At 49.1% G+C, this 13,179-nt stretch overlaps 1 protein-coding gene across 7 annotated transcripts in view; it reads right to left on the reverse strand.

Moving 5' to 3' along the window:
• The window catches only part of SLC2A9 (solute carrier family 2 member 9), a 222,302-nt gene that overhangs the window by 45,962 nt on the left and 163,161 nt on the right, over window positions 1-13,179 (reverse strand). For all 7 annotated transcript variants that reach the window (XR_013446272.1, XR_013446274.1, XR_013446273.1 and 4 more), the window contains one exon: window positions 8,023-8,133. Coding sequence is in view for 2 of the 7 variants with exons in the window: in XM_036110537.2 (XP_035966430.1) it covers window positions 8,023-8,133 (111 nt within the window). In the remaining 5 variants the exon portion in view is untranslated. The remainder of the gene's footprint in view (window positions 1-8,022; window positions 8,134-13,179) is intronic.

Raw genomic sequence — 13,179 nt, forward strand, 5'->3', positions numbered from 1 at the left:
TCAGAATGTGATTTTTTTTGGAAATAGGGTCTTTACAGAGGTAATCAAATTCAATGAGGACATCAGGGTGGGCCCTCATCCCATGTGACTGGTGCTGTTATAAAAAAGGGGAAATTTGGACACAGACACGCACATGGGTAGGACGCCATGTGAGGATGAAGGCAGGGGTCAGGGTGGTGCTCTCCAAGACGAGGAACACCACGGATCGCCAGCAAAGCACCAGATGCTCGGGGAGAGGCCTGGAACAGATTCTCTCTCACAGCCTTAGGAGGACTCTGCCCTCTGATGCCTGGTTCTCAGACTTCTGGCCTCCAGAATGGAGACAATAAATTTCAGTTGCTTCCGCCCCTCTGTGTGTGGTACTTTGCTATGCAGCTCTAGCAAATTAACACGGGGAGCTCACGTCCCATGCAGAGCAGAGCTTGGCACGTTGTTGTTCAATGATGAAACACATGAAGGAAGAAGGAAGGGATGGAGGGAAGGAAGATAGGGTCTAAAATGTCATTTATTTCAAGTGTGACTCAAAGCTGACTTGATGTGCATTTATAGTATTTTAGAGACATTACTTTATATGAATTTTGTAGGCCAATCTCTGTCTCTATTGTATTCTTCGTGTACATCTCAGTGCATGAAATAACTACTCCGTGCTTGGCAGAATCCCTGACATCTCAGGGACTGCAGAGCCCTCTAAGAGTCCATTGCTCGACAAGATCCTAAGGGATGTCCTATTCTTCCCATCCCATCTCATGTGGGCCTTTTCTGTTCTGCTCTTCCCATGAAGTCAGCCTCTGCCTGGCTTATCGTGCTCCTCGTGAGCATGGGGGCCACGTGGCTGGCTGCGGGGCTCCAGAAGGAGGAAGGGCTGTTGGTGGGGGCTCGGCTGCCCTCAGAGCATGCCATCCGGCTGCTCCCAGGCAGGGGGTGTGGATCCCAGCACGGGCAGAGCACTCTGTCCAGATTTCAGACGCACCTTTCCACAAGTGGCCTTAATTGGGTCTTACTCAAACACCTGTGGACTGGGTGCTTGTGATGAGCTGGCACTTAGCCTGGTGGGACACATGAAGACCAGGGACTGAAGGGGTATGGGTGACAACTACCACAGCCATTTCTTTAAACCTACTGTGTCACACACACACACACACACACACACACACACACACACCCCACTGGGGCAGGATGCCTCCTAGAATGGGGCCAGCACCCAAGTATCCCATATGGCCGCTCTCGATCTTGACTATTTGGGGGTGGTGGGGTCCCTGAAGAGCCCTCACCACCCAGCCATTCTTGAGTCTCTAGGCAGAAGCTGGATTATTGCCAAGGCTTTAGTTCTGGAAGGATGGGAGGAAATGTGGGAATGCACAGTGCCTGGATAGACAAAATCTGACTTGTCCATGCCTCCCTGGATGAGACTAATTGAAAAGCAAAGGAGGAGTGCCTGGAATGCTGGCCCTCAGCCAGATTCTTACCGCGGCTCAAGGTTCTCATCTAGGGAGTCAATGTTTAAGTTTTGAAGAAAAACAGGCACCTGTGGTGGTCACGTACTTCACGGACTCCTTGCCCCCTCGCCCTTATCACACGCTGCCCCGTATGTTATTGTCCCGACCATGATGGTTACACTTTCCTCTTTGCTTTGCGCTTCTCCTGATGTACTGATATAACCCCAATAAAAGTGGAGACAAACTTGGCTCAAGGCCTTTTGCCACTAGAGCGTCTGGTCCCCAGGCCTCTCCTTCCTCCTACCCAGGTGTCTGGAATCATCTTTTCTTCACCGTCTCAGGGTTTGCTGGTCACACCCGACAGAAAGGAACGGGAATGGTTTTATTACTGTGGACTCAGCTCTCTCGGCAGAGAAGAGAATGCAAAGACAGGCTGCATGAGAAGAAATGTCAGGTTTCAGTATTGCTAGTACTTCTGTTCTAAGTCTGCAAGCGTTAATCTTTGCTTTCACAAATCTCTGTCTGAAAAACAGACCTTGGAAAGCTGCGGGTATCTGCAAGTTAATGGAGTTTTAAGGTCTGTGTTCAGAAGACAGGGTCTCAGAAATAATTTTCTACTTGGAACAGGCTATCTAAATTGAAAACTAAAAATAATCCATTGAAACAAACTTTGTTCAGGAATTTCTATTTAAAAGATGGATGTGTGAGGGGCGCCTGGGTCGCTCCGTTGGTAGAGCATGCAATTCTTGATTTCAGGGACGTGAGTTCAAGCCCCATGTTGGGCATGGTGCCTACTTAAAAAAAAAGATGAATGTGTGAGATCTGTGATATCTGTTTGGGCTAAAGTTGCAAGAAATGAAAAAAAAAAGGTACTTTTTAAATGATTATCATTCCAGGGTGGTCCACAATCCATAAGTATAATAAATTTAAATGGTCTTGAGATATTTTAACTGAAGTGCAAAATCAGATATGGATAGGGGCCAAATGGAATAGAAGGGAAGGCTGGCCCTAGACTTGGCTTTTCCAAGTTCTCAAGTCCTGGGAAGTTTTTCCTTGGGTCAAAGCCCTAGCTTCTGCAGCTTCTAAGGGAAATACAACCCCCCTCTCCCTTCTCAAAAAAGGAAAAGTAGTTAGTTCTTTAGGCTGGTGGATGGGTTAGCCTGGTGATGGGTATTAAGGAGGGCACGTATTGAATGGAGCACTGGGTGTTATACGCAAACAATGAATCATGGAACACTACATCAAAAACTAATGATGTACTGTATGGTGACTAACATAACAATAATAAAAAAAAGAGGTTTATGATCATAAATTTAACTGTTCTCAATTTGGGGCAAGTGGGGAAAAAGCTCTCAAAGAGAAGTTGAGGAAGAACCACGGGGTGGCCAGCTGCCTGAGAAATCAGTGCTCCACCACCAGGAGCATGGAGCCGAGAGCGCCTGGGGGACAGGTGCGGGGGTGGGGGCAGCTGGCCCTTGGAGCTGGCACCAAGGAACAAAGGAACAGTGTGAGTCTCCACCAGAGCCCCCAGGAGCTGTGTCTTCACCTTCCTTTAATGGGCAGAGCCGGTGGGACCAGCCCAGATGCAGGGAAGCCAAAGGAAGCTCACAGAGAGATGGGGAGGGAATCGGAAGACGTTTGGTGGGAAATAAAGCATTGGTGGGCTGCAGGGAACAAACCTGCTTGCAGGTGTATCCTTGGCCAAACTCAGAAATAGAACCACCTGATAAAAAGGTATTATCAGAGCTGGGAGTGGGTGGGAGCAGGGACTGCAGGGAAACGGGCTCCAGGGAAAAACTGCCTGTGTGCTTTGGGTGGTCCTCCCTGCCCCTCCTGTGAGCAAGAGCCCTCAGAACCAGGGGAGCCCCCATGTCCACATGCATGCTTCCTCTCAAGGCAACAGGTTACAGAAGCGCCTTCTCGAATGATGACATAGGCACCAAGTATGAAAAGCTACTCAACCGAAATCGTAATTTCTCAGCTCCAGCGGGTGCTGCCGGCTTGGATGGAGCCCTGCAGCTGCTTGCCACCCCCCCACCGGGAGTTTGGGGGCCAAAGGAGAAATCTGGTTCCTCTTTTGCTTCATGCGGCCCCTCCCCTCTGCCAAGGGCAGGCCTCCAAAATTCACATGGTATTCTCTCTGTGTGTTTGTGTCCAAATTCCCCCCTTTTATTTTTTTTTTTAATGTTTAAAAAAGATTTTATTTATTTGACAGAGAGAGCACAAGTAAGGGGAGCGAGAGAGGGAGAAGCAGACTCCCCGACATGGGGCTCAATCCCAGGACCCTGGGATCATGACCTGAGCTGAAGACAGACACTTAACCGACTGAGCCACCCAGGTGCCCCCAAATTCCCCCCTTTTAATAAGGATGATGATCATATAGGATTAGTGGTCCCCTTATTCCAGAGTGATCTTATCTTAGCAAATCACATCTGTAATGACTACATTCTGAGGTACTGGGAGTTAGAGCTTCAACATATAAATTTTGTAAGGATGACAATTCGACCCATAATAATAATTATGGATATCTGCTTAATGCCAAGTGCTGTGAATTACTGTATAATTCTCATGATAAGACCTGTTGAGGTATAGATTTGTATTATCTCCACTTTCCCTTAGGGAAAACAGGAGCTCAGAAAGGTTGAATAACCGGCCTGAGGTCACCCAGCTAGTGAGCTGAGGGCCACGAGACCACAGAGCCCAAACACCCCACCACCCTGCTTTGTTGCCTGGACCCACTTTCTCATCCAACAAGTGCCAGATCCTGGGTCTTAAGATAAAGCTGTGAACTCTGAAGGTTTTGATTCTGGGTTTGTTTTGGAAGCAGAGCAGGTGGTGGAAACCAGCAGGGTTTTTTTTTTTTTAACTTCAACGCTATGGCCAACTCCATTCCTGACAACCACACAAACTTACTGTGAAGAATAAGGAGCAAGAAGGACTTACGTGAATTCCGTTTCCCCTGATTTGAAAAAGCAGTCTCTCCACTTCTCGAAGGAATGAGGCCCATTCCATGAGCTGCTGCTGACCCAGGTCAGGCTCGTGGGGCCCAGGTGACACTCGGCGAAAGTTCACTCGGAGACTTAATGCCGCGCCGAGAAAGTCAGTTTGGAAAAACAGCTGTTTCTGCAAGATGCAGCTATTTACAGCTACCCAAGCTGATGAGCAATGCCGGGAGCCAAAGTTAATTGCCAATCAAACGAACAAAAATGTCTTTCTCAAGTTTATTAGGTCCCAATGCCATTTTAACAGACTGTCAAAATCTCAGGAAGAAGAAAACAAATTGGGAAGTCCTTTTCGAGGTGGCTGCCTCACAGGGTGGGATGAAACAGTGTCCATATCTTTGGAAGCAAGGGAATAAAAACTTTGGAAAGGCCATGGGATTTACTGCGTACTGACTGTCAGCTTTGCTGCAGTGGGCCTTCCTGCGCTTTGAGGTTTGCTTCCACAACAGTTCTGGAAGGCGCTGGATTCGTCTCCTGGGGCTGCGTCACCACAAACATAGTGGTTGAAAGAAACACAGTCTCCTACAGCTCTGAGGACAGAAGTCTAAAACACGTCTCGGGGGCAAAAATCACAGCGGTTGGCAGAGCTGTGATCCTTCTGGGGGCTCTAGGCAAGAATCTGTTCCTAGCCTGTCCAGCTTCCGGAGGCCACCTGCTTGCCTCGTGGCTCCTTCCTCCACCAAAGCCAGCAAATGCCACTCCAACCTCTGCTTTTGTCCCCACATCTCTTTCTCTGACTCTGACCCCTGCCTCTCTCTTTCACTTTGAAGGACCCTAGTGATGACACTGGGCCACCTGGTTAATCCAGGATAACCTCCCTATCTCCAGATCCTTAACGTCTTCACACCTGCAAAGGCTCTTTTGCTATGTAAGGTGACATACTCGTGCTTCCAAGAATCAGGACGGGGACACTGGGGGACCAGGATTCTGCTTACCACAGGTAGGCCCGGTTATGTCCATTTTAAAGATGACAAATAAATTCAGGGATGTTGGGCAATTTTCACCAGGCCACTCAGCTAGTAGATGGGTGGTTAGGATTTGAATTCAAAGCTGCCAGCCCCACAGCCTCAGCTCTTTCTCCCCCGAACACATTGTTCCATCTCAGACTCCTAGCCTCATGCTGGAGTTAATCTCGAGGTACTCCGGGGATGAGGGTGAAGGCCACCATGTTAAGAACTACTCCCAGTGGACTATTCTGCATCTCCAGTTCCTTTAGATGAGACACTGGGAGGGGTGCAGATGACTGGGGCCGTGTGCACGGGACCTGTGGACAGGCTCCCCAATGCACTGCCCTTGGCTTCACCTGGCTAACGCCTGCTGGACCTTCAGTGCTTGCCTTCCTGGGCCCTCTTCCAGGAAGCCCTCCCAGGAGAGTTCATCCCAGTGTTGCACGTGGTACGTGTCTGTTTCTGGATCTTTCTCTCTAGAACACGACAACTTCACTGGTGACCTCCAGGCACAAGCAGGATATGGGTGTGGAATGAACGCAGGCATGAATGAATGATGCCTCCATGAGAGCTATGAAGCCGCCGCTCCCCACAGTGGGCCCACACGGCGGTCCCTGCTTCTCTAGAATGCATGTGCCAGGTGACCGTGGTCCATCGTGCTCCACACTTGAAGGCAGCAGCAGCTCGACTCCCCGTCTGAGTTTACAAAGGTCCTCTCTATGGGCAAGGGCAGTGCCCTTTTATTTATTTATTTATTTGAGCGAGAGGGTGTGCATGAGCTGGGGGGGAAGGGCAGAGGGAGAGAACCTCAGGCAGAGTCCCTGCTGAGCCTGGAGCCCCATGTGTGGCTCAATCCCAGGACCCCGAGATCATGACCTGAGCTGAAATCAAGAGTCTGATGCTCAGCTGACCGAGCCACCCAGGCAAGGGGCAGTGTCCTTATTACTGAAATGGGGAAACTGAGGCAGAGAGCTGTTGAATAACTTCCCCAGGGTCACGCAGCTCAAAAGGGACGGAGCAGGGATCAGAATCCAGGCGGTGTGGCTCTGCCATCCAGGCTCCGAGGGGACGCACTCCAGAGCCCCGCCCCGAAGACAGCGGGGAGAGAACTGACCGTACAGCCGATTTCCGAAGAGCCACAGAGCCTGCACGGCTGGTGTTCAGTCACAGGGGCGACGATCAGCATGCTCTCACACTTCAACAAAACATGTCTCAGACAAGAACGAAGGAAAGTAAGACGGAAAGCAAGTCTGGCACGAGGTCATGTGAACAAAAGCAGGGTGACTACTGCGTAAGAACAGAACACACCCGTGCACAGAAAAGCCAAGGGGAGATTTTGCCAAATGTATGTATGTTTGTAGATTTCTTCTTCGGTTCTTCCTGCTTTTCTGAATTGTACACATGTACCCTAATGAGCTCATGATGATTCCTTACAACAACAAAATACTTTACCGACCCCCGACCCCCAAACAAACCCTGTTGTTTCCCACCATTTCCATTCCAGACAGCGTTTCCATGGATCAACGTAAGCATGCATAGCCACATCGGGGGTGAAAAACGAGAATTTTGTGAAACTCCCCGAGTGTGAAATGGTGAGATATTTTCCTCTAACAAAAAGACCGTGAGTGAAAGGAGGAGACGCACGTCAGTCCTCAACACTTTCCCGACACCCATCTTTAGAAGCATCTTGTTAGAATGACCCATTATGAGCAAGGAGCAAAATAAAGCGTTCTGTCGAAAGCAAGTCAGAAATGGGACTGGAAGTCTCTGCATGTCTGCGCTGCATCAATCCTGTCAGCAGAAGTCGGAGCAAGGGAGGAAATAAATGAGCTCCTCCATGAAGGTCTGAGAACCTCACTCTGATTCTACCCGCCTCTCTATCCTTTGGAAAGGAGCCCCGTCGTGGACGGTGTGCCTACAGTGTGAGGCAAGACCACACACCTACGAGGTAGAAGAGAATCAGACATCTAAAAGGGGAAACTGAAGCTCAGAGAGGTTGAGAGCGTTGTCCAGCATCTCTCAGCCAAGAAATTCCAGAGCCAGGATTCAAATCTAGTCTGGTCTGATGGCCCCAACCCGTGCAGTTTCTGCGAAATTCTGAAGTCTCCTAACTCCCTCCCTGCAGTATGTTTATTGTGCATCTTTGAGGTTGAGAAAGGAGGATGAACTCTGCGTCTTCCTTTGGACACTTCTGCTGACTATTAAAGTCACACTCTGTTACACTGATCGACTGGAATGTCCTCTCTCCTTTCCTTTGCCTGCAAACTCCTACATATTTGGAGTAGAAAGATGACAGCTAATGGTTTGGAAATATTTTCAAGTCATGGCAATGGACCTTAGGCTCACAGGGACGCTGATCTGGACCCCCAGGGAGAAATGGCCCTTTTTACTGGGTGCTCCATCATCTGTGACCAGGTGAGAGTTCAAAGGGAGCGATATATTAAAAGAAAGACAATAGGTAGGAGAGCAAAATATAGATAATATTCTCCAGACAGGTGAAACATCTTAAAATTCAGACACCTTCGGAGCGACAAAGGACATGCTCCTTTAAAGGCAAGCACGTTTGCTCCCTGGGGGGTCCCATGGCACTGTTCACCCCACTATGATGTTCTCAGGAATAACCCTCAGTTTACTTACAGAGAAGATAGCAGCCAAAGTCTCGATGCCACCGGTGCTCAAGGTGATGTATGGGATCTTTTCTGGCGAGATCCCAGCTTTTTCAAAGATGCTATTGGTGTAGAACCAAATCTATAATGCAGGAAAGAAAAACAAGGGAGAGTCGGTGAAAGGCATCTATTTCCAAAATTAAATTCAGGTGCAAGGTGGCCTCTGAGATTTGCTGCTACATCCAGCATGCAGCTGTGTGGTGTGGCCAACTATTTGTTTTCTTCCTTCTCCCACCTTTGCCCCTTCCTCATTACTAACAGAACTACGGTACTGGGAGCAACACGTGCTGAGCTAATTGTGGCGATGAGATAGGAACAGAAATCTCCTTAAAATGAGCTTTCCACCAACGAGGTGTGATCCCATTTTTTGCCCTTCCTCCTTTCTGCTGTCAGGATGGTAAACATGATGGCTGGAGCTTCAGCAGCCCTCTTGGATCACTAGGTGACCTCAGGACAGCATTGTAGCGTCCATGGTAACTTTGTGAGAAACTGAAAAGGTTCCTGATCTACAAGACACTTTACTGTCATCCACTAGAAAACTGTTACAATAAATCTCTAATGGGGACAATGTGAATGATGCCCTGAGGGTTGTGCAACACACAACCTACACAACTACACACAGAGCCCCTGCTTTGGGATGGAAGCCACCTGTTCAGAAGCTAGAGCGAGAAGTTAGAAGGAGCCTGTGTCCTTGCTCACCAGAGTGATTCTATAATTGATTAACCAAACCTGGGCATCTTTGAGAGTGTTAATAACTCGTTCGGAACAAGAGGCATTAATCTGGATTGCCCTGGGCAAACCAGGATGTGTGGTCCTGGGACTGCTGTACCACCCTTCCCAATTTTCCTCGATGTGAAGTTAGGTCAGTGTGGAGGATTCTGCCACTTGAGACCAAACCTAACCCTAATGACACTCATGGGGCATCGGGCAATCACTGACTGGAGGTTGGAGACCTGGCTCCGTGTTGAACTGGCTGTGTGACCTCAAGTAATTCACTCTGTCCTGCTGGGCTTCTTTCCCCTTCTCCAAGAGGATAGCCATGCCCCTCCTGTGGAGTGTCCAGATTGGGTAAGAATTGTCACTGTTCACTATTTACTTAAAATTTCGGGTCCACAGGCTGGACACGAGTCATTTGTGTCCTCCCAATCCCAGCCATTTTCTTAAAAAGAGCACGAGTTTGTTAAATATAGAAAACCAAGCTGTCCTTTACATGACATCTGACAAGGAAACCCGCTGCCTTCGGGGGCCTTGGAAGCATTTACACCCTGATCGTTATTAAGCAGAAACATTAGAGCTCGTTGCTTATAACTTGTCAGGCCCGACGGTGGCTGGCCACGCTCTTTCCATTTGGCTCTTTGTTTTTGGAAAAAGCTCTCATTTCTACAAATTTGTCTTGTTACCGGCATTTGTTTAGCAAAACATTTTTCATGCACTGGGGGAGAAGATATAATTTAGGAACTACACATATCTACAGATGGCTTATCTTTTAGTGAGGGGAGTATCTTCTTAAAGTTATAGACGCACTCAGAGGCCAGTAAAAACGACTGCATGTATTTCTGTGAGCTGGCATGGACGCATCTCTCGGCAAAATGCGTTTTAAGGTTCTCATAAAACAAAGACCCTCTTGCTCGTGTCTGCCCCACATTTGACTGAGCTGATAAATTAGAATTTTAGATTCTACCTTTGCTTCCACATTCACCGAGTACAGAAGTGGCTCCTGATAAATTCATTCTTAGGGCTCTGACAGAAGCTAAAATTGTTCCAGAAAACCCCAATCTTCACCGGATTTGTTTGTATAATCTCCTCCCCTTTGGAAAGTAACTGTGATCTTCAGAGTTGGATCAAAGGGGCTTAAATGTCTTTCTTAATCTTTACCCAGATTCACTGATTTTTAATAGCCAAGGCTCTATGGGCCCCTTCCATCCCCCAGAATACTCTGCTGCCTCAGTCTGAACCCAGGGCTGCCAGTCCCTGGTTGATCCCACGGAGTATGTGCTTTCCTGTGGGAACTGTGCGTGCCCTGGCCTCCCCTGGTGGCCTCCTTCCTGCTCCTCACACCCCCTGCAACCTTCCCTGCTTCCAATTCTTCCTGAACCCCCTCAGGTGTTCCAAGGTTAGCGAAGAGGGTCGCACTGCATAAAGTTACACACTCATTGGGGGTGGTGCTTATGAAAGTGGCTCTGGAGTCATTTCATAGTAAATGCATTTATCCCTTGAGAGGCAGAAATCCCCCTTTGGACCATCTCCCCCATTCCAGGGCTTGCAAGGAGGTCCTGCTGGGCTGCTCCCAGGAGGGGGTGGGGGGAGGAGGCCTGCCCATCACACAAATTGCCTGTCTCCTTCTGCCGGCTCCAGAAGCCATTTCTCTCCGGCTGAGTCATCTTATAGAGCAGGCGGGTAACGGCCTCTGTCTCTATCCCACTGAGGTTTACGTGATCTGGCAGTTCGAGGGCGTTACACACCATGGAAGCACGTGGAAAGGTGGGGTGTGTCCCGCAGCAAACCCTCCCCGAGGAGTGTGCTTTGTGTTGATCTCATCCATGACACCATCACGCTCTCAGGTTGCCGACAGTCTCCTCCCTCGGGGGCGGATGGTGGACTGGAAGGAGCCACAGTTTGGAGGCGTGAACACCTGATTCCAACCCCAGGGCTGCCTCTGAGGAACTGTGGGTCTGTAGGCAAGGGACTACATGTCTCTAAAGAAGGTAAAAAAAAATCTGTCTTTCAGGGTGGTTGTAAAAATGTTTAAAGTGACAAAGTAAAGCATCTTTAAAAGATTTTATTTATTTTAGAGAGAGAGCGAGCTTGTGTGCGAGTGTGAGTGGGGGGAGGGGCAGAGGGGGAGGGAGAGGGACAAGCAGACTCCGCACTGAGCATGGAGCCCGACGTGGGGCCCGATCTCAAGACCTTGAGACCATGACATGAGTCAGGCGCTTAACCCACTGAGCCACCCAGGTGCCCCAAGCATCTTTTCTAGAATTGGTACATAACAAATGGGGGGGTATCATTCTAGAAGATTTCCATCTCTCTACTGAGACACCATGGCTCTTTGGTAAAGGAAAATGTCAGTTATGCACATGCCTTGGGGAGGAAGGCCCTCTGGGGCTGCTTCTCAGCCTGCTTCTTGGCTGCCTGCCTCCAGGGCCCCAAAGCCCTCCTTCCTAACTCCTGACACAGTGTGTTAGAGACCTAGCATAACACGCGTCATCATTTTCAACTCTCTCAACAGCTTGTGAAGGTGACATTGCCTTAGGATCAGAGAGACCACACACAGCCGGTGAGACCAGAGCCGGGTGCAGACCCAGCCTGTTTGCTTCCGGCCCCACGGCTCTTCCACTGCTCGGCCTCTGCTGGGGCTGTCCGTGCCCCTGGCTGACTGGAGATTCCTCTTCGATCCATCATTCCCCCCCCACCCCCGTAACCAGGAGGCTCCTCGCCGGTGAGAGACAGAACATTCGCACAAAAGTCTGGTTTTCATGCAAAGGACAAACTGCTCAGGAGGAAGGCAGTTGCAGAAAATAAGGAATTTTAAGTGACAGGTCTAATTTTAGAGGAGGGAATTTGAAAGCCATTGTGAGAAGGAGGGAAAAAACAACCCCACACTGAAAAGGAATTTAGAAACAACTAAATGTTAAATCCAATTTCTGCTTGATTTCTAAGGTATGCGGAAACTATTCATTGACTTCTTAGCGAAAATGCACTGGGCAATATGTAATGTTCGCTTAATATGGTGATTGTCACCTGGGGGTAATTTTCCCCCCAGGGGACATTTGGCAACGTCTGAAGACATTTTTGGTTGTCACAACTGGTGGGCTAGCCTACTGTCATCTGGTGGGCTGAGGCCAGAGATGCTGTGAAACGTTCTATGGTACGCAGGACAGCCCCCCATGACACGGGATTTTCCGGCCCCAAATGTGCATAGTGCTGAGGCTGTGAATGGCTCGGTTAGTGCAGGCGCCTGGGCCTTAGAGAAAGGCTGGCCAAGCCTGGGCAGGTGCTCCAGGGCAGGATACCTGGGGCCAGGAAGTGTGAGTCTGACAGCACAGGCACCCCTTCCTCTGTGACCCTGAGCAAGTGCTTGGCCCTCTGGAAACCTCATTTCTTCTTCTAGAAAATGAGGATGGCACCATTTGCCCTGCAGGACATTTGGGGCTGGAATAAAGTGATCAATGGGGAGATTCCTAGCAGTATTTGCAATGTCTTCAACTATAGACCATGTCCCCCCAAATAATTTCTGAGACAATTAAGGGAAGAAAGCAAGTTTTAAAGGGCATTTGCAGTTTTCCATCTGGTAGACAGCATTCCTCCTTGTCTCACGCATTATTTGGATTGAGAGGCAAGAGGTGCAGGGGAGAACTGGACTGAAGCACAGGGCTCTGAGGCTGAGGTGGCTGCCAGCCAGTGTTTGTCCTTTTGTATGTAAAAGAGAGGGTGTCAGACTTGTCGCATTGGCTGCCTAGGGATGACCTTGGGACACAGCCCAGGGACACATATGGGGATGCTCAAAGGGGGCCTTAGGGACCCTCCCTGCTCAGGGCTCAAGCGGCCAGATCTTGTGGCCAAGTGGCTGGGGCTCAAATCCCCTTTCTACCACTTGTAGCTGTGTGACCTAGGGAAAGTCTCTCAACGTCTCTGTGCCTAACAGCGTGTCTGACTCACAGGACAGACACGGGGACAACTTCTGGCTCATGTTAAGTGCTAAATGAATGTTTGCTTTATTATTATTACAGCCGAGCAGACAGAGGCTGGGGGAGGGTAGTGATTGGCCTAGGCTTCCCACTGCAGGCTTGTGGTCACAGTGAGACAGACAGCCAGGCCTCTGGATATGGGTCCAGAGCTTTTTGCTCCATGTCCAGTGAAGCATGCCAAGCGGGAAGTATTACTTCTGACTTAAAGATTAAAAATAATCCTAAACAAACAATAAATAGAAGGAGACTACCTGAACATAATAAAGGCCATACATGACAAGCCCAGAGCTAACATCATACTCAGCTAATATCATATCATAATATCATCATACTCATCAAACTGAAAGCTTTTCCTCTAACATCAGAAACAAGACAATGATGCCCACTCTCACCACTTCTAGTCAACGTAGTACTGGAAGTCCTAGCCAGTGCAATTAGAC

This window comes from Halichoerus grypus, chromosome 3 (genome assembly GCF_964656455.1).
Source record: "Halichoerus grypus chromosome 3, mHalGry1.hap1.1, whole genome shotgun sequence".
Taxonomy (NCBI): Eukaryota; Metazoa; Chordata; class Mammalia; order Carnivora; family Phocidae; genus Halichoerus; species Halichoerus grypus.